Here is a 21,760-nt window from a genome sequence, read left to right on the forward strand (position 1 = left end):
AATAAGTAAATAAATGACACATATATCATTCATAATGTTATTTGAAGTGCCATGCAAAGGGACTAAAATTTCATGCAGACTGGAATACTTAATGTACTTTCTGAGAATTTATTTCAAGGTTTGATTGACGTAAAAAATATTAAGAGGGCACACATCATGCCCTCCTGAAGCCACCGGGTGGAGCAGCTCTCACAGGTGCAGCTGATGCTTCTCCGTTGCACAGGAAAACTTCAGCGCTGGTCGGCAGCATCACCGCATTTGATCGTTGCAGAGCTTTAAAAATGTTGCTAGGTCAGATATATGTAGATAATAATAGCAAGAATACTTGGTATCTAAGAGCATTTCCATAATTTTCCACAATCTTGCCCCTCTTCTCAGCCCTGGTGAAGCCATATCTGGAGTGCCATGTCCAGTTCTGGGCTTCACAGAGCAAGACAGACATGGAGCTCCTGGAGCAGATCCAGCAAAGGGCTACAAAGATGACTGAGGGACTAGATCATCTCTCTTATGGCGAAAGGCTGAGGGAGCTGGGCCTGTTCAGCCTCGAGAGGAGACAACTGAGAGGGGATCTCATCAATGACTACCAGTATCTGAAAGCAAGGTGTCAGGTGGTGGAGCCAGGCTCTGCTTGGTGATGCCGAGCAATAGGAAAAGAGGCAATGGGTCGAAACTGAAACAAAGGAAGTTTCACTCCATCATCAGGAAGCACTTCCTTACTGTGAAGTTGACCGAGCACAGGAGCAGGCTGCCCAGAGAGGTTTTGGAGTCTCCCTCACCGGAGACACGCAAAACCTGCCTGGGCAGAATCCTAAAGTGCTCTAGGGGGTCCTGCTTGAGCCGGTGTATTGGACTAGATGACCCCATCGGTGGTCCTTCCCAGGCTTACCCACCCAGTAATTCAGTGATTTAAAAGTATGACCGGATCAATGCTTTAAGAAATACTAAAACGGAGTTAGCCACGGCATGGCTGATGCCTTAATTAAATTTTAAAGGCAGGCCTTTATCACCAAAGGGTAGTACAGAATTCAACGGGCATCAATGCAGACTTCAACACGCACTGCAGAATTACTGCGTGTGTTGCTGAGGGTGCAAATGGCGAATACCGTGCTAGGACCCGGTGGGAGAGAAACGCCCGACTAGACTGAAAAGCCTGAGACAAAGAGGGTTTGGGAGAAGATCAGGTAACTTCAGCACAAGGACCGACTGCGGGGAAAAGGAGCGGGAGATAGGACACGGGTGTCCCAGGTTCCCATAGACGGGGAGCGGATGACGGCCCCGGGCACCCGCGCGGGGCGGCAGCGTCGGGGCAGGAGGAGGCGCTTTGGCCGCTTCCCGCACGGCGGCGCCGGGGCCGCCCCGCGCCCGGAGCGGGCTCGCGCCCGCCTCCCGCGGCCGGGGCCGAGGGCGGGCCGGGGCGGCGGCGCAGGAGGGCAGAGGGGCAAAGGGGCAGCGGCAGAGCGCGCCGGGCCGCCATGGTGCTGCTGGTGGTGATGGGCGTCAGCGGCTCAGGGAAGTAGGTAGCGGGCGGGGGGCGGAGCAGCGGCGGCGCTGCGGCGGTGCCCGCCGGGGGCTCGGCGGTGCCGGAGCCCGGCGGTGCGGGTGCGGTGCGGGTGGGGATGCGGTGGGGTGCGGGTGCGTAACCGGCCCTTTGTGCTTCCCCGCAGGACCACGGTCGGGTCGCGGCTGGCAGCTAAGGTAGGAGCGTGTGGGGGCCGCCGCCTCGGAGGCGTGCCGGGGCGGGCAGGCACCTCCTTGCGCCGGGCCGACGGCCTTCGAGCGGGCTGCTGGTCTCCCGAGCCGGGTTTGCCTGGCCCAGTGTCGCCTGCACCGACTTCGGCTCAGTGCCGTGATGCAACAGCTGTTGTTGTTATCAAGCTGCCTTAGTACTGTTTTGCTAATCGTCATGGCATAAACGGTGATTCATACTGTGGTGCAAGAAGCCTGTAATTTCTTGGGTGTCGCCTTTGTAAATTCTGAAATCATTGTTACGTCACCTGATCTAGCTGAACGATCCATAATTAATTTTTTTTTTTCTTAGTTGGGATGGAAATTCTACGATGCAGATGATTATCATCCTCTAGAGAATAGAAAGAAAATGGCAGAAGGGATACCACTCACTGATGAGGTACCTTGAATAAGCCCTGAAAGAACTGTTGTCCACACATTTATCTCTGTAACTTCATGCAGCTCTTGTTAAAGTAGATTGTGGTTTACTGCATAGACTAGTTTGACTGTAAACATAGGTCTGCATTTGGCAAGGTGAGGGAGGCTTCTTGTGTCAAAAAGGATTCTGTGTATAAAAGTAGTTTATTGGATGCTTGGCAGTTCACAAGGGGTATGCTGTGATTTCAGGATTTGTGAGAAATCTCCCCCTCTACACTCCACACACAGAGTTGCAGTTTTGGATTAGAATCATAGAATTTTAGAATATCCTGAGTTGGAAAGGACCCACAAGAACCACAGAATCCATCACATGGCCCTGCACAAGAAAACTCAAAAAAATTGTTACCCTTCTCTCAAATCACTTTTCATCATTTATCACCACTCCTGGTTAACTTGGGACATCCCAGATGACTGGAGGTTGGCCAGTGTGATGCCCGTCTACAGGAAGGGTTTGGAAAGAGGATCCAGGGAGCTGCAGGCCTGTAAATCTGGCTTCAGTGTCAGGGAAGGTTATGGACCAGATTGAGTACCATCACATGGCATATGCAGGACAACCAGGGCATCAGGCCCAACCAGCAGGGGTTTGGGAAAGGCAGGTCCTGCTTGCACAATCTGACCTCCTTCTACATTCAGGTGAACTACCCAATGGATGAGGGAAAAAGGCCGTGGATGTCGTCTTCCTGGACTTTAGTAAAGCCTTTGATGCCATTTCCCAAAGCATCCTCCTTGAGAAACTGGCTTCCCATGTCTAGGATGAGTGCACTGTTCGCTGGGTGGATGGTCAGGCCCAGAGGATGTTGGTGAATGGAGCTACAGTTGATTTTTGGTCACTGGTATATTCCCCAGGGATCGGCGTCACAGCCAATCCTGGTTAACATCTTTATTGATGATATGGAGGGGATTGACTGCTTTCAGTAAGTCTGTAGGGGACACCAATTTGGATGGAAGTGTTGATATGCTGTAGGGTGGGATGGCTCTGCAGAGGGACCTGGACAGGCTGGATCAATGGACTGAGGCCAATCACATAAATTTCGACAAGGTGGAGTGCCAGATCCTGTCCTTGGGTCACAACAGCCCCAGGCAGGACTACAGGCTTGAGGCAGAAAGGCTGAAAGCTGCCCATCAGAAAAGGGCATGGGAGTGCTGGTTGGCAGCAGCTGAACATGAAACAGCACAAGCTCAGATGGCCAAGAAAGCCAATGGCATCCTGGCCTGTATCAGCAGTAGTGTGGCCAGCAGGACCAGGACAGTGATTGTCCCTCTGTAGTCAGCACTGGTGAGGCTGCACCTCGAATGCTGGGCTCAGTGCTGGGCCCCTTAATTCAGGAGGGACATTGAGGTGCTGGAGCATGTCCAGAGAGGGGCAACAAGGCTGTTGAAGAGTCTGGAACACAAGTCTGTGAGGAGTGGCTGAGGAAGTTGGGGGTGTTTTTACCCTGGAGAAAAGGAGGCACAGGGGAGACCTTATCAGTCTCTATAATTACCAGAAAGGAGGTTGTGCTGAGATGGGAGTCAGCCTCTTCTCCCAGGTAACAAGGAATAGGACAAGGGAAAATGGTCTCAGGTTGTGCCAGAGTAGGTTCAAGTTGAATGTTAGGAAAAGTTTCATCACTGAAAGAGTGGCTAAGCATTGGAACTGGCTGCTCAGAAAGGTGGTGGAGTCACCATCTCTAGAAGTATTAAAAAAAAAAACAAGTAGACACTTAATGCTATGGTTTAATTATCATGGTGGTATTCAGTCAAAAGTTGAACTTGATGACCTTGAAGGTCTTTTCCAAGCCCAGTGATTCTATGATTCTGAATTGCAGCATGTGCCTGAGAGTGCTGCCCAAACAACTTTGGAACTTTGTCAGGCTGGTGCTGTGACCACTTTGCTGGGGAGCCTGTTCCAGTGCCCCACCACCCTCTGGGTGAAGAACCTTTTTCTAATACCCAACCTAAACCTCCCCTGACACAACTTCAGGCCTTTCCCTTGGGTTCTGTCACTGGTCACCACAGAGAAGAGATCAATGTCTGCTCTTCCTCCTTCCCTTATGAGGAAGTTGTAACTGCAATGAGGTCTGTCCTCAGTCTCCTTCAGGCTGAACAGATCAAGTGACCTCAGCCACTCCTCATAGGCCTTCCCCTCAAGGTCCCTCAGCATCCTCATTGGCCTCCTTTGGATGCTCTCCAATATATTTATATTCTTATACTGCGGTGCCCAAAACTGCATATGGCACTCGAGGTGAGGCCGCCCCAGTGCAGAGCAGAGCAGGACAATCCCATGGACTGGCAATGCTTGAAGTACTTAAGCTTGAAGCTTAATGGTACAGCTTGAAAAAAAGGATTTTTCCATTTGCCATCAATTAGGACAGTGGGTTTACAGTTAAAGCCACTTTTCCTGTACAGAACCAGGAAGAATTTAAAAAGTTCATGTCTACTGCTTCTAGAGAAATATACACTTACAAATGTAGATAAAGACTTTTAAATGAAGAATATAAACTAAACAATGCTGGTGAACACATGAAATCAATCTAAAAACATACCAAGCTTAGAAACAGGGCAAGAGGCAGTAACGGGATCTTTTAGACTTTAAGGATTTAGCTGTAATAGAAAAATTTTGCAAAGCTCCTACTTTTTTTTCTTTTTTTTTTTTTTTTTTTTTTTTGCAAGGCTTCCACTTTTTCTTTTTAGTCCTTCAAATATTTTGGGACAAGTCCTTAGCTAGTTTAGATTGAAAAAAATACTCTAGATTCTGGTTAAAAATTTGTATCTTTCACTAGTGGTTGGAAGCCTGTATGTTGTCTGTAGCACCATTGTACACTTGAATGACTAAATCACTGGTGCATGGTACTCAGCAAGAGGGAAGCGTCTCTTCTGAAAAATGAGACGTGCAAAATTGTGAGGGCCTTCTTGAATGTCAAGGGTAATATATTCTGTAAGGACAGTAACAAGAAATTGTTGCATTTATTTGTCCATGTTATAATTTGTTGTGCTCACCTAGCAGTAACAGCACTGAAAGATTAAATGGATGCAGTTGTTTAGTGCTCATTAGGCATGACAAAAGTTTGCAGCAGCTTAATATTTCAGATTAAATAAGCATCTGATCAATCACTCACATTGTGCTTGCCTAAGTAATGGGCAAAAGTTTTGAGAAATTGTGGCTATGGTTACATTTATTTGTGATTGCTACTGACATAATTACTGCAGATAACTAATTTAGATCTGTCTGTTCCTGAAACCTTCAACTTGGATCCAAAATAGGGATGGAGGGGTGTGTATGACACTATATAAGGGAAAAGAATTAGTAACTCAAGCTGTACATTTGAATAGTGTAATAGAAGCGAGATAAGCTAACTGTGCTTCAGAGGTTTACAAGGTGCATGCTACATCTGCATACATATTACTTCCTTCATATACTTGTAGGTACGTGTAATATAAAAAGTACTATTCCACTAAAAGCATCTTATTCATAATATGACTAGCACTTCTTAGTAGCCTTCAGGCAGTGGTTGCAAATCTATAGAGTAAGAAAGAGATTCAAAACTGAACTTGCTGTACAGTGTAATGCTAATTTTTACCTCTAGTTAAATATCTGAGATGCTAGAAGCAGTAGTTTCAAATTAATTTCTAAAGAATTTTTAACTAACTTATTTTATTTCTAGGACAGGATTCCTTGGCTTTGTGCATTGCATGACATACTAAGGAGGTAAGAGAATATGGAGTTTAAAAAATTTTTATCTGAAGACAGAAGTACCAAAAGTATTTTTCCCTGTTGCATTGCGAAGTAGAAATGTATGTGGTAGTGAAAAGAAATACTGCAGGTAGCAAAGTCATTCTATTTTACTAATCTAAACTGTCATAATAATTACTGATGGTGAGCTAATCCCTGAGAAATAAAGTTGGAATTTGTTGCAATGATGGTTGTTTTTCTACTATCTGTGTAAAAATAATTTCAAGGATCCAGTTTATTAATAAACCTGACATTAGCTACTTACAAAGAACGTCACCACAAAATACACCAATAATAACAGTAGGATAAAATACTGTTATTTTGAATAAGATACAGTGCCAAGTTTGTTTGACACAGTTTGAGTTTGCTTGAGTGTACTCTGCTAATTTGCAGATGACACCAAAATGGGAGGAGTAACTGATGGAGAGGAACCTTGAAAGGCTGTAGAAGCAGATTGGTAGGAACCTTTTAGAAAGTGCAAAATCCTGCCCCTGGGAAGGAACAACCCCAAGCACTAGTATGGACACTGAGGGGCACTCAGCTAGAAAGCAGCAGCAAAGGGCCTGAGGGAGCTGTGGTGGACAACCCAAGCTGGACATATGCCAGCAATGTGCTCTTCTGGCAAGGCAGGCCAGCAAAATCCTGGGCTATATTAGACCAAGTATTACCAGCAGGTCAAAGGAGGTGATCCTTCCCCTCTCCTTTTGCACTGGTGAGCCACACCTCAGGTGCTGTGTCAGTTCTGGGCTCCTCATTATGAGAGGCATGGACATACTAGAGAGCATACAACGATGATGAAGGGACTGGAGCATGTTCCAAATGAGGAAAAAGGTTGGGAAGGAAGGGACTGTTCAGCCAGGCTTTACACTTGCTTGTGCACATTAGGTGAGCAAACCTCATTGGAGCACAGGTTAATTCATTGAGAAATTTGACTGGGGTATCTGCTGGATCCATTGCTTTATGTTATGTGATAGCTCAATGCCACTGCCCAGCTCTGGAAACTTTATAAAACTATACTTTAAAAGAGCCTAATGCCAATGTTTAATTATCAGTACTTATTAGTAGCTGAGGCTGTCACTGACCTACCTAGGTGGTAATGATAGGTATTAAAAGTTCTTACTTCCTTTTGAACCAAAGTCTGATGACCATAGTATGATTTTTAGATAGGTTTATACCTGATTTTAATTTTATTACAGAATATATTTTCTTAGGCAGGAATTTTACTCACTCTTCATGGAGACAACTAATTCTGGATCTGCTTTTTGGTGGAACAAGCACGCCCAAAGTTAAATGCTTTATTTTAAGAAAGCTTGTGAGCAGAAAATACATGTGTAAAGCATTCACTGACCTGCAATCTCTTGTTTAATCTGAAGTAAGCATATATGCAGTGCTGCCAATGAGTTGCAGGAAACAAAATATTACAGTTTAATCTGAGACAGTGACAACTGGTATTGAAAATATGGAGTATTTAAGAACAGTGGTCTGTACTGTTTATCAGCCACTTACCTTTAGAGAGAATAGTATAGTAATTTTATAGATAATGGATAGGTGTTTCTATGGATATTTAGTTCCTGTTCTCAGCAATTAAGGAAATTATCTTGACACTTCCTTGTGCTAGAATTGAATTTAATTTAGGAAAGAATGGTGGCTAGTACACAAGGTCCCTAAGACTGAGATTTTACCAGCAGGTTAGCTAGCCTGACCTCACTTTCAAATCATATCTTTACCTGGATTAGAAATTTGGTTTCAAACTCCTGTCAAAATTACTCAAATACCACTGTCAAAATGCCACTACTCCCATGGCTGTCGTTCTTGAGGAGCTAGGGCTTGTCTACCTTGTTCAGCAGAAGTAACAAGCCATTTTTATTATACCACATATCAATATGTAAAGACTTTTGTTTTTTTTTTTCTTTCTCATAGAGAAGATGCATCTAGACAAGATGCAATTCTGGCCTGTTCTGCACTGAAGAAGATGTACAGGCATGTGTTAATTAGTGGAGCATCTGCAACTGAAAGCAACCAGCCACAGCAACCAGGAGAAAACCCAGCACTGAAGATCCTCTTTGTTCATTTGGATGGACCTAAGGACATCATTGCTGGCCGCCTGGAGAAGCGGAGAGGTCATTTTATGCCACCTGAACTTCTCAAGTCTCAGTTTGATACTCTGGAGCCACCTAGTGCACCAGAAAACTTCATTACTGTCAGTCTAGAAAAATCTCTCCCTGAAATAGTGCTAGAGATTGAGAGTGCTATTCTTCAGGGTGAGGCTTTGCTGGAGTGATTTTCTGAATGACACATATAGAAATTCCCTGAAGGATATCAAGGCTATGACATTGGATTTTAATTATTAAATTGATTAATTGATTATTAAATCAAACCAACTTATTTTTAAGAGCTGGTTTACTACTCTTGTTTTTTTTAACATGGCTCTGTAAAAGACATATAAGATGTAATTTGCAAAAACTGTTAACTTTTTAAACCCTTCACTGTATGAAGTTAAAATTCTCATTTTAGTAAGAGCCTGCTTTTGAAAATCCTGCCAAGGGTCGCACTGAATAATTAATTTTCTTAATTTTAATATCTACCCTGTCCAACACTGAGATGGGCACGTCCGCTATTACAAGGTTAAATAATTTACAGCTTTGTTAAAAACATCATCATTTTTCTAGAAGAGGCAGAAATATACATGATGAAGTTCCATACCTGACACTACCCCATCTCACTGCCGGATTGTCGTCAAGTTCTGTGTTTGTGTCCTTGTTGACCTCATCAGAGCACTGATGACTTCATGAGAACTTTTCTGAACTCTTACTGTATGCATTGACCACCAAGCTGAAAAATGTGTGAAAAAAAAGGTAGTGGTGGTGATGCAATATACAAAACTTGATTGAATGGAAAGTTTTAGAAATAAAGCATCATTCTGGCTCTGAACTTAGAGTTTTCATAAGCGTACAGATTGTGTTCAAGTGAGAGTCAACCAGTGATTTAAGGTACTGAATGCAAGGTTGATAGACATTTCCTTCTTTTTGAAGGCTTACTCGTTTGCAGTTGGATATTCTCCTTTGCTTCCCATTGCTGGTGGGCACCTCAGTGCATGTCTATACAACTGCTTTAAAGCTTTTGCTCAAACTATTCCTAATACATATTTTTCTCATCTTTTTTGATGAAGTCGAGAAGAAAATTCCAAATATCCAATCAGTCATCCAGCCCACAGAATTTGAGGATAAAGTCCTTTTTTACTGCCAAGGTGTTTTTCAAAAAGTACTTCATGTCATGTTATACAAGACATGGCTTTTCAGCTTAGTGGTATGAAAACTTCAAATAGTTTCTGTAAGAAAGATTTGAGTCTTGTCTGAATGGAGACACCTCCATGTGCTGTCCCACATGGATTATTTTTAGTGTGTTATGCAATTTTTTTTCTATTCCTGGGATGATGGATGAACTCCTGTAAAAGAACACCTCATGTTTGAAAGCATCTTTAAGGTAATTTTTACCCAGGTAAGAAGTTGAAAAACATTAGTCATGGTTCTCACTATGTATGAAAATAGTAAGGGCTTTATGGTTTACTAGACAAACTACTGTGCTTAAATTAGTGCAATAAATCGGCATTAGCTTACTGAAAGCAGCAATTTTTACATACAGAGTGGAGATTTTAGGCATTAACCTACCCAAAAGTGGTCTTTTCCTGTTTATTTGTGATGTGAAGGGAGAATGCCAGGCAGTTACTAGTTTTAGTCTGCTGCTGTACAATACAGGGTGCTCTCACCTCAGAGCCTGTTTGTTCCAAGAGCCAGGGTGCAAGTTTAGGACACAGAGGCAAAGTTAAGTGCAAGAGACAGGGATGTCTGTCTGCTTCTTAACACCCCCAAATTTCAGAGACCCCTTCAGACCAAGTGACTTGTCAGACCTGTACAAATTTAGTAGCTATGAAAATCACAGAGACAGCACCCTATTGTGGCACCTCTGCTGTTAATGAGGTCTTCATCTTTTCCAATACACCATTTTACAAACAGCTGACTAATGTACCCATCATTAAATACAGATTTATGCTCACTTCTTTCACACACAATAAAGTCAGACCAAGACACTCTACAGCAGCTGCATCCTGTCACACACAGGATCAGACCTTTAAATATTTTTTTGTTTTAAAAGGGACATTTTAAAGTGTGAGTTCTGAGAAGGCGAGACTGATTTTCAGATCTAATTGTCAGCATTTATAGGATGCTCACAAAGTGGCTTCACCAACAGAAAATTGTACTCAACAGTTTAAAAACATTCTCTTTTAGAAAATTTTATGTAAGCAGCTTGGGTTTTGGAAGGCTTCTAAACAAAGTAGCATGTTCATACAGGCAGTTCATGCTTCTTCAAATTAGGGCAGGGTATTTCTCACTCTTTGCTTCTCTGTTGGGAGTATTTCCTTCCCTTACCCTTTTAATATATTTGCATTTTGCTTTTACTTAAAGATACTGCAAAGAAGGTTGTTGTCAACTTAATCAGTTGTCTGTTACCTGCTATTCCAAAAGACAGAGCATTACTTCTGTTCTCTTATATCCCATGCATGACAAATTAATAGATTAATATGTAAATTATCCAAATACTAACCACATAAAACTACTGTCAGATTTTAATCAGGCTGTGCATGTGTGCAGTGCAAGAAAAAGGTAGCAGAACAATCCCTGCCCAAACACAATCCTACAACATTTCATTTACTTCATTTTGGTTTCATTTGGGTTTTTTGTTGAGAGGGTTTGTTCTTTGGTTTTGTTGTTGTTGTTTTAAAACTAACACTGCTATTCTAGGGATGTCATATTCAGGTTAGTTGGGCAGGCTATTAATATTTAGCACAAGTTATCTGGATGTAAGTGCTCTGTGTGTATTTTGAAATATATTTAGCAAATGCAGCAAAAACTGAGGGGGAAACACCTGGAGTTAGAAATTGCTTTCTCTGTCTCTAAGGACAAATTATCTATGCAAGGTACGTGCACTGTACATCCTCAAGAATTTGTGCTAAGCACAGTTAGTAACATGCTGTGTAAATACTGTACCTACTACAGCATAAGCATTTTTCAATGCTAAAATGAGGAAAAATGAAATGCTATCTATTCCAAACTGCACAAGTTATCTGTACAGGCAAAGGAACAGACTAGCTGCCTGCCACCTCAAATACAAATTGAGATGGTTATTTTTTTTTATTAATAATATTTATTTTATTATGCAGTATATTTGCTTTGTGTGACCAGGTTGTGGTAGTGGGGGTGGGGGCTACAGGGGTGGCTTCTGTAAGAAGCTGCTGGAAGCTTCCTCCACACCCTGTAGAACCAATCTCAGCTGGCTCCAAGATGGATGTGCTGCTGGGAAACACTGGGCCAATCAAATGGTGGTAACGCTCCTGTGATAACAGATTTATGAAGAGGGGAAAAAAAAGTGATTGCGCAGATGTAATGCGGCCAGAGAAGAGAGGGGTAAGAACATGTGAGAGGAACAACTCTGTAGGCATCAAGGTCAGTGGAGAAGGAGAGGGAGCTGGTGCTTCATGCACCGGAGCCAAGATTCCCCTGCCGCCCGTGGTGCAGCCCATGGTGAGGCAGCTGTGCCCCTGCAGCCCAAGCAGGTCCATGGGGATGCAGAGATCCACCTACAGCACATGGAAGAGACCCAAACTGGAGCAGGTGCTTGCCTGAGAGGAGGCTGTGACCCCGTGGGAAACCTGTGCTGGAGCAGGTCCTGGCAGGGATGTGCACACCTGTGCAAAGAGGAGTCCATGTTGGAGCAGGTTTCCTGTAGGACCCTGTAGGGGACCCACACTGGAGCAGCCTGTCCTTGGAGGACTGCACCCCATGAACAATGACCCACATTGCAGCAGTTTGTGGAGAACTGTTGCCCATGAGATGGACTCATGTTGGAGAAGTTCATGGAGAACTATCTCCCGTGGGAGGGACCCCACACTGGAGCAGGGGAATGACTCCTCTCCCTGAGCAGCAGCAGAAACTTGTGATGAACTGACCATAACCCCATTCGGTGTCTCCCTGCACTGATGCGGGTAGGAGGTAGAACTGGGAATGCGGGAGGAGTGGGGGGAAGGTGTTTTTAAGGTCTGTTTTTACTTCTCAATATCATTCTCTGATTTTGTCACTAATAAATTCAACTAATATCTCTAATTCCAGCCTGTTATGCCCATGACAGTACTTGATGAGTGATCTCTCCAAGTCCTTATCTCAACCCATGGACCATTTTTTATATTTTGTCTCCCCTGTCCAGCTGCAGAAAGGACGGATACATTGGCTTTGGTGGATGCCTGGCATCCAGCCAGGGTCAGCCCAGTACATGCAGTCACTGAACCAAGAAGAGAATTAGGCAGACCTCATCCTTTACAAAACTAGTCATCTTGCAGTCATATTCCCAATAGTGAATGCACACATTTTAAGTCTTAAGTTATATCTGTCAGTTCACATTACCATAACTTTTAGATTTTTTGGTTTTGGCATCAGTTATTTTTTCTAGCAGTCATCTGATGATCAGGCAAGGCAGTTTTGCAGACAATCCTGTCAGGTCACTTCGTCCACAGTGGAGGAAAAGAAGAAAGCAGGAAAATGAAGAGCTGACCTTTCAGGTACACATGCCCTTCTGGTCCAAAATGCAAGCTGCAGATTTCAAATACAAGTTATCAAAGTGATCAGAGTTAATGTTAATGTTGGAGAGGATGAAAGTTTGGTAAGAAAGTTTCACAGATATGTAAGCTTGGCAGAAAGATCTCTGAATGTAGAAACAGAGGATGAGATAGAAATGAAAGCAAGTTTTGATATAGAGTAAAAGATGTTTTGCTGAAACACTGACCACTGAATAAATGAGAAGGCAAAGGCTGGAGATGAGTTGGAAGGAGATTTTTATGATTAGGACAAAGGTATGTGACTACAAACAAAGACATGTTTTTCACCAAGTAAATAAGTCTCAAGAAGAGCACAAGTAAATAGAAAACATGCTTTTACAAAAAAGAGCTATTGCAGGCAAACAAGAAATGTCGATGTAGCAAGAAGAAGAAAGATCTGAGAATTTTCCACTGTAAGCTTAAATTGTAACTTACTTACTCTTGTGATTGGATAATAATGACTATAATATGGTAATAGTAGTAGCTATGATAGGCTATAGGAAAATGTAAAGGTATGGTGTATGGTGCTTATTGGTTATTATGTGTTAAGATACTCTGCAAAGAAAAGTATAAAATGCTTTGTAACTTGAACAGAAAGTGGCTTCAGGTATGCCTACAGCTGGAGCTGGCAGCTGTAGGGCTGGCTCTGGATACGCACTCCCTGAAATGCTGTAACTTTGCCTATGCAATAAACAGCTTTCAAGAGAGCCGCCTGAAGTCCAGACATCCTTTGCGAACCATTCTCCTATAGTTAAGATTCCTTCTGAAAGAAGAGGTAGATGATAACTCTGAAGAAAGAATTTTAAAGAGAGATGGATAAAGGGGCAAGGAGGGGAAGTGGGGAGAGGTGCACAAACAGAAACATTGTAACATGTTCTTAAATCAGTAAATGTGGGTTTTCTTTCATCATCACAGATGAAATAAAAAGTCTATCCTATCTATAAATCTTGTTGTCCTTGCTGTGTTTTTCAACAAAACTAAAACTTCTATTAAAAAACAGCTCAGTGTTTTTACCACTATTTATGAGGAAGTTACTTTAGTTGACAATAGTTACTGATAAATACTGATTCTACTTCAAGAAGTAACCTTAGCTAAAGGCTCAGTGTAGAATTCAAGTCAAACTTCATCTCTTCCTGAATTGCAATGAAATTTTACTTCAAATGTAGTGTCTCTTAGTTTGTAACATGCAACTGAAATGCTTACAAAAGGTGAGCTAAATGTTGTCTTGAGAAAGTACTTGTGCTAGTTAGATTCACTGATTTAGTGTCTTGGTAAGAACTGTTCTCTTTCCCACATCACCCTTGCCCTTCCATCTGACAGTAGACTTTTTGGATGTCGTGGACTGTATTCTGAAAAAGATCTGCCTACTGAATGATGAGGGAATCTTAACTTTTTTTAACTCAAGGTCCCAGAAAGGCACACTTAAGTCGAATTAGTGTCTTTAGGGATCCTAACAGTCACTGTGAAAATAACTGTAAAAAAGTAGAAATTATTCTACAGAAACTACTTGCTCTCCAGCCTTTCTTATCAGAGGGTCCTTTAACTTCCCTCTGCCAGGCTAAAGGTCAGAAGGAAACAATGAACAGAGACAAGTCCTTGCTTGGGACAACAGGCAAGACGCCTCCTTGCCCATCTCACCCTCCCTTTAGGTGCCTCTCTGTACAACAGTTACGGATAAGGAAGTCATGCAACAGTTGATGAGGATGAAGGTTCCTGTCCACCGGAGGTGTTATCAAGCCCAGGAAGGCCTACAGCTCATAACAAGATCGGTCCCATGAATAAGAAAATAATGGTTGTAGTGGTAGATGGTTCCCTTCTCAGGGGAATGGAAGATCCAATATGCTGGAAGGATACTCCCCTCAAGGAAGTCTGCTGCGCCCTAGGGTCAGGGTTAAGGACACGACCAGGAAATTTCCTAGCCTGGTACAGTGCTCAGACTACTACCCACTGCTGATCCTCCATGAGACTGGTGATGAAGTCACAACATGTAGCCAGTGCAACAGCCATCAAGAGACTTCAAGGCCTTGGGACAACTGGTGAGGGAATCAAGGCACATGATGTGTGCACTACCGGCACACATCCATGTGCAGGTAGTGACTGAAAGAAACAGATGGATCCAGTCTATTAACATGTGGCTCTGAGGCTCATGTCACTGCCAAATTTTTGGGTTGTTTGACAATGGGATGGCTAAGATAGCACTATGCTTGCTGGTATCAGATGGGATTGGAAGTATCACCTCTCTCAAAAGGAGAAGAGGGTCTTCGGTCAAGGGTTAGCAGGAATCATTGATACAGCTTTAAATAAGACATGATTGGGAGGAGGGAGGTATCATGCTATTTAATAGTGATAAGGCATGGGATGACTTGCCATCCTATTTTTATCAGTTAGGTGCCAGAGCCAGCAAGAGACACCCAGAGTCTGGAGAGGGATTGCAGGTCAGCAGGAGAACACCTGGAGGCCAGCACAAAGGGATTCCAGCCACTCCAGAGAGAAAGTAATTTTCACTGGGAGCCCAACTTAAATGCCTCTATGCTAACACATCCAGCACCGGGAATAATGTAGAGACATATGCTTGCCTGCAGGTCTATGATCTTACTGGCATCATGGTGGCAACTCCTGTGACTGGACTGTTGGAATGGAAGGATACAGTCTCTTCAGGAAGCACAGGCATGGGGCATGAGGAAGAGGTGTCAACCTCTCTGTCAGTGTCACTGTCATTTGGAGTGCATGGAACTCCACCTGGAATGGACAAGGACCTAACTTAGAGCTTATGGGTGAGGATTAAAGGGATGGCAAGCCAAAGTAACTTTATAGTGGAGGCCTGCTACAGGCCACCTGAACAGGAAGACCAAGCCAATGAAACCCTCCACAGAGAGGAAAAGCCTCACATTCACAAGCCCTGGTCCTCATGGGGGATTCTAACCATTGCGACAGCCATGTGGAGAACCTGGCATAAGCACCTTAAGTATGTTTTGCCTCCAACATTCTGTTGCAACAGGAAAGTTTTGATTGGATTGAGAAGGTCCTGCAGAGGTGGGGCAGTCAGTGTTGTTCTGAGCCAACTTCCTTTTCAGTCGTTAAGCCTGCAATTCTGTCTGCCTTGAGACTTACGCTTAGTGCACCTGCATCAAGAGAACAGTCAAGTCCCAGACAGCTCACTGAAAGGGGCTCCAGGACACCACAGTCCCCTAACTCCCTCTGACTCATTTCCTGGAGGGCTCTAAAGACTGACTGTGCACATGTGAACAATACAGCATGAATGGCACCCAAAAATCTATTTTACATGAGAAGCATATACCAGGTAAATTATAAAAGGAAGTGGGTCCCCAGTGTGCTCTCTCCCTCTGTCGACCCCAGATCCAGACCATCCACAGCAGTAGGACCAACACAGGATCTAATGACTGACCTTTTTCTTTCTCTTTCTCTCTTTTCCATCTATTCTCTCCTGTTTTATCCCAGCAATCATATTCAACCACTTAACTCAATACCTGAAGTTTATTGTGAGATTTGGGAGCTAGTTTAAAAGTTTGTTGTAGAAGTTTGAGAGCTTGTTAGCCAACGTTTTTACAGCTAAATAGTGGGCTAACTGCTGGAGTTAAGGCTACTGTATAAATCAGTAAGAGCTCCCTGACAGGTGGACTTTGTTGAGACAGACAAGAATTTACAAGAACCATAACACCCACTTCCAGGTTGTGACAGCCTGCTGGAGGGACGGACAGCAGAGCACATGTATTCCAGGAGGTTCATTGATGACAATTTCCCTCTCCAACTGATAAAGGAGCCAAGAGGAGAGGTGCTAGGCTGGACCTTGTTCTCAGCAACGAGGAGCTGGTGGGGAATGTGGAGCCCAAGGGCAGGCTGGGCTGCAGTGACCATGAAACAGTAGAGATTGAAATCCTTGGGGCAACGAGGAGAATGAGAAACAAGGACTTCAGAAGAGCTGAAGCTGGCCTCTTAGAGAGCCCCTTGGTAGAATACCACAGGACAGAGCCCTGAGTGTAGAGGACTAGATGATATTCAAGGATTGTTTCCTCAAGGCTCAAGAATAATGCATCCCAACAAAGAGAAAATTAGAAAAGAATGTCAGAGGCCTGTATGGATGAACAAGGAGCCCCCGGACAAATTTAAAACACAAACAGGTAGCTTACAGAGCACAGGAACAGGGAAAGGTAGTCTGGGAGAAACACAGAGAAATTGTCCAAACAGCCAGGGAAATGGAATTGTTGTTGTTATTATTAGTATAATGAGGGAGAGAGAGAGGAGTAAAACCAAAGAGAAACAAATGATGCACAGTGCCCAGTGGCTCAGCACCCACTGACTGATGCTCAGGCTGTTCCCTTCACTGGCAAGTGCTCCAGCCACACTGCCCAAGTTGCAGAAGGTGAAAGCAGGAAGATGGCGAGGAAAGCTAAAGCACTGACAGAAGTACATCTGGCCAAGAACATCAAGAGTAACAAAAATATTCTTTAGGTACATTAGCAGTAAAAGACTAGGGAAAACGTGGCTCTTTTCAGGAGGGCTATGGAAGACCTGGTTACGCTGAGGTACTCCATGACTTTTTTTGCCTCAGTCTTCACCAGCAAGTGCTCAGCCACACTGCCCAAGTCACAGAAGCTGAGAGCAGGGATTGGGAAAATGAAGAACTGCCATCTGCAGGAGAAGATTAGGTTTGAGAATATCTAAGGAATGTGTGAAGGTGCACCAAAACTGACACAGAAGAGCAATAAAAAGCAGATTCATTTCATCTTTTGTTCTGCTATCCCCACTTCATCTAAGCTAGAAGTCTTCAACATCATCCATCTCTTCTCTCCTCCCTCCACCTTGCTCTGCAGTTGTTTACTAATTTTAGCGCAGTGCTGGTAAATATTCCCAGAGCTTGAGCTCACTCAAATGTTCTCAAGATGAGCAATAATCTTGATTTTTAGGTAATGATCAACTGCAAACACACCGAAACAAGATGCTTAAAGATTTTTTTAATTCATTTATTAACTGTGCACAAGAGAAGTAACTACCAATGGAAACTCAAAAGCTATACAGTATTTTTTTACTTGGTGGTTAAACGTAATTAGAGTATCACATGACCATGAATGAAAGTAATTTCTCCAATTACAAATCAGAATACATGTTAAAATCTCAGTGGAACAAGCCAAATAGCCATAGAAGCAATTCCAGAGCACAAGGCCATGGCTCTTTAATTTGCACAATGACAAAAGTAATTTACAGTTAATCTGTGAATATTGAGATAATGTTATAATGCAAGTTTCTGTACAGTTAAATGTAAAGAGACAACCAGAACAATAATTCTAGTATATTTTAACTGAAGTTGCTTAAGCATTTTTTCTCAGATAGTTACCAAAGATCCTGGAAGATTCTACACCAAGTCCAAGTCCTATGACTTTTTTTTCCTATTTTTTGTGGTTTTTTTTGTTTTGTTTTTGGGTTTTTTTGGGTTTTGTGGGGGCTTTTTTTGGGTTTTTTTTTGTGGGGGTTTTTTTTGGTTGTTTTTTTTGGGTTTTTTTGTTTGTTTTTTCATTACTTACAATTTCACTCTATTGTAATGTGTAAATCTCTAGAAATGAGCTGTCTCTGTTGTATATATGGTATACAAATTAAAGCAAAATATGGTAGATTACTCAAGTGGTATAAGTCTTCCAGCATTTTGCTAGTCAAGAAAAAAAAAAACATGCCAAAATCACCATAAGCAGTATTGATACCCACAGCTTCAATTAATTTGTTTCCTTTTTATTTTGTAATCTACATAAATTACTACTGAAGGATACTATATAAGTAGTAAATAAATTGGCCATTTGTAGGTCAGACAAAACTTGTTCAATCAACTGTGAAAGCTGATATTGTTTCCAAAAAATCACAAATAATGCAGAACAAAAGAACTGATGCACTCAGAGTGAAAATGCATTGATTCCCACTGTCTGAGGAAAACTACTGCACTCCTCCTTCAAATGCATCAGACTGGTTTTAGTCATAACAAGACAATCCCAAGAGTCAGAATGAAATAAAGCAATTTGAAAGATTTAAGAGCTGTTATCAAAAATAAATTACATTTTTTCAAGTTAAAAGAAACACTGCTATGAAGGCTGAGAGCCAAGCAGCCTTTCAATAGCTGCATTGATGTCTCCTCCTGTTGCTATTAGTGCTTGTAAATTTGCTTCACGGTTCAGAAAGCCCATTGCGCTCAGCTGTTCCAGTTGCTGCTGAAATCGAACTTCTGGGTTTTGTAACTGCTAAGAACAAAATTTCAAGCTATAAAAGCATAATACATACTTAGCAAAATACAGGATTTAAACATAGGTGGGTTTCACATCACTCTGTTTTTTCCAATTTTTGACTACATCTTGTTCAAATTCCAAAAAAGATATTCAGACAAATTCAATTAACAACTGAAGAATTTTTTTTAACAAGTCAGCACCGTCAAATTATCTACACTGATATAACACTCCTGAACTCCAGGAAAAACTGATTGTTCAATAGAGGAGGATTCAAATTAAATTGGGTACATGTATGTCCCATGAACAGTTTCTCAGAGATATGCATATAGGTGTTTTTTTTAAAACAAAACAGTTCAACCAAGCAATGTGGAACAGCAAAGATTATGTTGTTGTCAACAATATTGAACATCACAGGCTTTATTTTCCCTCGACATAAAGATCACATCTTTTGTAACATTCCCAAGTATTTGTTGACTGAAATTACCAAAATCCTAATTGTTAGAAAGCTTGAGTCTAAGGCAAACTGTTAGCTGTGCTTTATAGCAAGATTCTGTTTACACAAACTCATGGCAAAGTTCTGCATTGTCTCAATGGTATGACCTTCAGAGGCATGTTTTGAATCAGAACTATTACGGGAAAATTATATTCTGCAAAGTAACATCTTAAAATCAATGACTCAGTTTAGATTAGTACACAAAACTTGTGCCACTACTGCTAATTTTCCTTTTGTTTTAATTCAGCAGTTTCATACATCAAGAAAATTACCACCCAGATTTAAAATTTGTATATGGTTCCATACCAATGAAACAAAACAGAATGTTGACTCAGAAGGGTAAGATTTGGAAGCCTCAGTGAAAATACATAAGAATCTGGTTTGCTACAGTAACATCCACCACTGCTTTCTCATTATTATATAACAAGAGAAAAAAGCCTGTCACAGCAGCAAAGCAGAACTAACTCAGCCCATGGTAAGAGAGGAGGAAAAAGCAGGACTGCCCTTTCCATGAGCAGTCTGACATTACACTGGGTATGCACCATGTGTGAAGGTTTCACAGAGCACTCCAGAAAGCTAACAGCATGGCTCCTTTAAAGCCAGTCTTGCTCACCACTCTATGATTACCGGCAAAGTTGCTACTGGAGCTCTCTGGAAACCCTTAATCCCACTATGGTAACAAAACGCACTGCAGTCTGGACCTGCAGGATGTTAGGGAAGCCATACAAAAAATTCTGGCTCCAAATAGGCAGTGTGGCTACTCTGAAGAAGGGGACAGAGGCTTATTTATTGCTAAAGAGTAACAGTCATCAATAGAGGCAAAGAGCACAGAGGTAACAGCGTTCAATATGCTTAAGCTTTACTCTTGCCTGAACCCACACTACAGTTGTCAGTCAATCTTATCATCTCAGACTGCCTCTATCTTTACCAGCATTTCAGAACTCAATGGGATGAAGATGAGTATATAAAAATCAACTATTCAGAGGACACTTTTACTCAAACTGGATGTTTTTTCAGCATGTACTTGCACACCTGCAATAGCACTTTTAAGCCTCCTCTACTCACCTTTGACCGGAAGCATCCAGTGGGCTCTCCTCTCAACTATCTGCCTCTTTCCAGTGCTTTACAATTAAAAATAAAGTAAAAAGTAAAAACAACTAGAATATAATTATGTACTTTACCTGAGTATTTGCACCAGCAAGTGCCTGCAACATCTGGTGGACAAACTGCTGATGACCAGGTTCAGCAGTTCCTGAAGCTGGACTTGTATTTTCAGTGGAAACAGAACTAGGTACAGTGGATGCTGTAGGAGCTCCGCTGCTTCCCACTCCACCCAAACCAGGATTAAATCTGTATAAATTACAGGAAAAGAAATACACCACTTGAATAATAAATACCAGTTTGTCTCTTCTCATTAATTAGTACGTACAAATTCTGTCAAAGAGAGAATAACAATTTGAGTAAAGTACTAAGACAAAGGCCAGAGTTATCACTGGTTAGGATTGCACAGCAGACAAAAATGTGACAGATTCTAAACCAAGTTTAATTAAACAAAAAAAGGCAAGAGGACAAATCTTTAATAAAGACTGTATAAATTTCCAAATCTAAAAAGAATGAATAACACAAGGAAAGACTTCCTGTCTAAATTTGTAAGATAAATTCTTACCCTGGTATAAGCCCTGGTGCTTCTGTTGCTAATGTCTGCAAGCCCTGCTGAATCTGTAGCAGAGCCTGCATCGCTCTGGGGTTTGACATAGCTGATAACGTGTCAGGATTCTGCATCTAAGAAAAGGAAAGAAACTCTTCATTATATGTAGATGTTCCAAGGTAATTTTCATTGCTAGATGTCTTACAGAATCTGACATAATTTCAGAACTTGGCTTTCGATTCTGTAGTTGAAAATTACAGGAAATCCTTCAGTTATTTTTTCTTCTGTGAGAAAACTTCCATAGAAGATGATCAATGAACTCTCTAGATGTAGAAAAAGCCTTCCAAATGAGAATTATACAAGAAGTATTTTTCATTACAGATCTCAATTTTCCAAGGCCACAAGACTATATTAGTACATACTTCTAAAATTAGTCTCCTATATCATACTGCTGGTAAGCAACAACATTGAACATGAGGAAATTTGACCAATAAATGCCTAAGAAAAAGTAGTAAGTTCCTTTTTCCTAGGTAATTTCAGATCACAGCAATTTGATTCTGACTATTCGTACGTATCTTCTCATCTGTAGTGCCCTTACAGCCTGAAATGTAAAAGAACACACTGCAAAATATACCAGCAAACAAATGTATAATATTCAAGGGTTCTCAGTCTACTGTGACTTCAATTACAAACTGGTTTTCACATCCACAAATAATTTAGATGACAAGTGTTTTTCACTTCTGAAATGAAACATCCGAAAACCTCCTTATTTTAGACACAAACTCAAAACTAGCGGCTTATGCTCACCTTTGCATAGAGATGGCAACAGGTAAGTGAAAAGTAATGTTTCAGTTACAAATAGCACAGTTTT

General features: G+C 41.9%; 2 protein-coding genes across 7 annotated transcripts in view; one reads left to right on the top strand and one right to left on the bottom strand.

The window, feature by feature from the left end:
* The first annotated feature begins 1,379 nt into the window (after window positions 1-1,379).
* On the top strand, window positions 1,380-8,806 carry IDNK (IDNK gluconokinase). 3 transcript variants are annotated; one of them, XM_069000990.1, is made up of 5 exons: window positions 1,380-1,506; window positions 1,662-1,695; window positions 2,039-2,125; window positions 5,808-5,851; window positions 7,796-8,806. In XM_069000990.1, exons 3-5 carry the CDS (start codon window positions 2,096-2,098, stop codon window positions 8,154-8,156), a joined length of 435 nt encoding a protein of 144 aa, XP_068857091.1. In that variant the 5' UTR covers window positions 1,380-1,506; window positions 1,662-1,695; window positions 2,039-2,095; the 3' UTR covers window positions 8,157-8,806. The 3 variants fall into 3 exon arrangements, with proteins under 3 accessions (XP_068857091.1, XP_068857089.1, XP_068857090.1); XM_069000988.1 differs by having other exon boundaries at window positions 1,392-1,513; window positions 1,665-1,695; XM_069000989.1 differs by lacking the exon at window positions 1,662-1,695 and having other exon boundaries at window positions 1,435-1,513.
* Window positions 8,807-17,482: 8,676 nt separating this feature from the next.
* UBQLN1 (ubiquilin 1) overlaps window positions 17,483-21,760 on the bottom strand; it is a 29,397-nt gene continuing 25,119 nt past the window's right edge. For 2 of the 4 annotated variants that reach the window (XM_069000987.1, XM_069000985.1), the window contains 3 exons: window positions 20,908-21,023; window positions 20,423-20,591; window positions 17,483-18,760 (listed from right to left, as the gene is read on the bottom strand). In XM_069000987.1, the coding sequence (XP_068857088.1) occupies window positions 18,608-18,760; window positions 20,423-20,591; window positions 20,908-21,023 (438 nt within the window). In that variant the 3' untranslated portion in view covers window positions 17,483-18,607. Of the gene's footprint in view, window positions 18,764-20,422; window positions 20,592-20,907; window positions 21,024-21,760 lie in introns of all 4 variants that reach the window. The other 2 variants (XM_069000986.1, XM_069000984.1) reach the window with 1 other exon arrangement.

The sequence above is a fragment of the Aphelocoma coerulescens genome, assembly GCF_041296385.1.
Source record: "Aphelocoma coerulescens isolate FSJ_1873_10779 chromosome Z unlocalized genomic scaffold, UR_Acoe_1.0 ChrZ, whole genome shotgun sequence".
In the NCBI taxonomy this organism is placed as follows: Eukaryota; Metazoa; Chordata; class Aves; order Passeriformes; family Corvidae; genus Aphelocoma; species Aphelocoma coerulescens.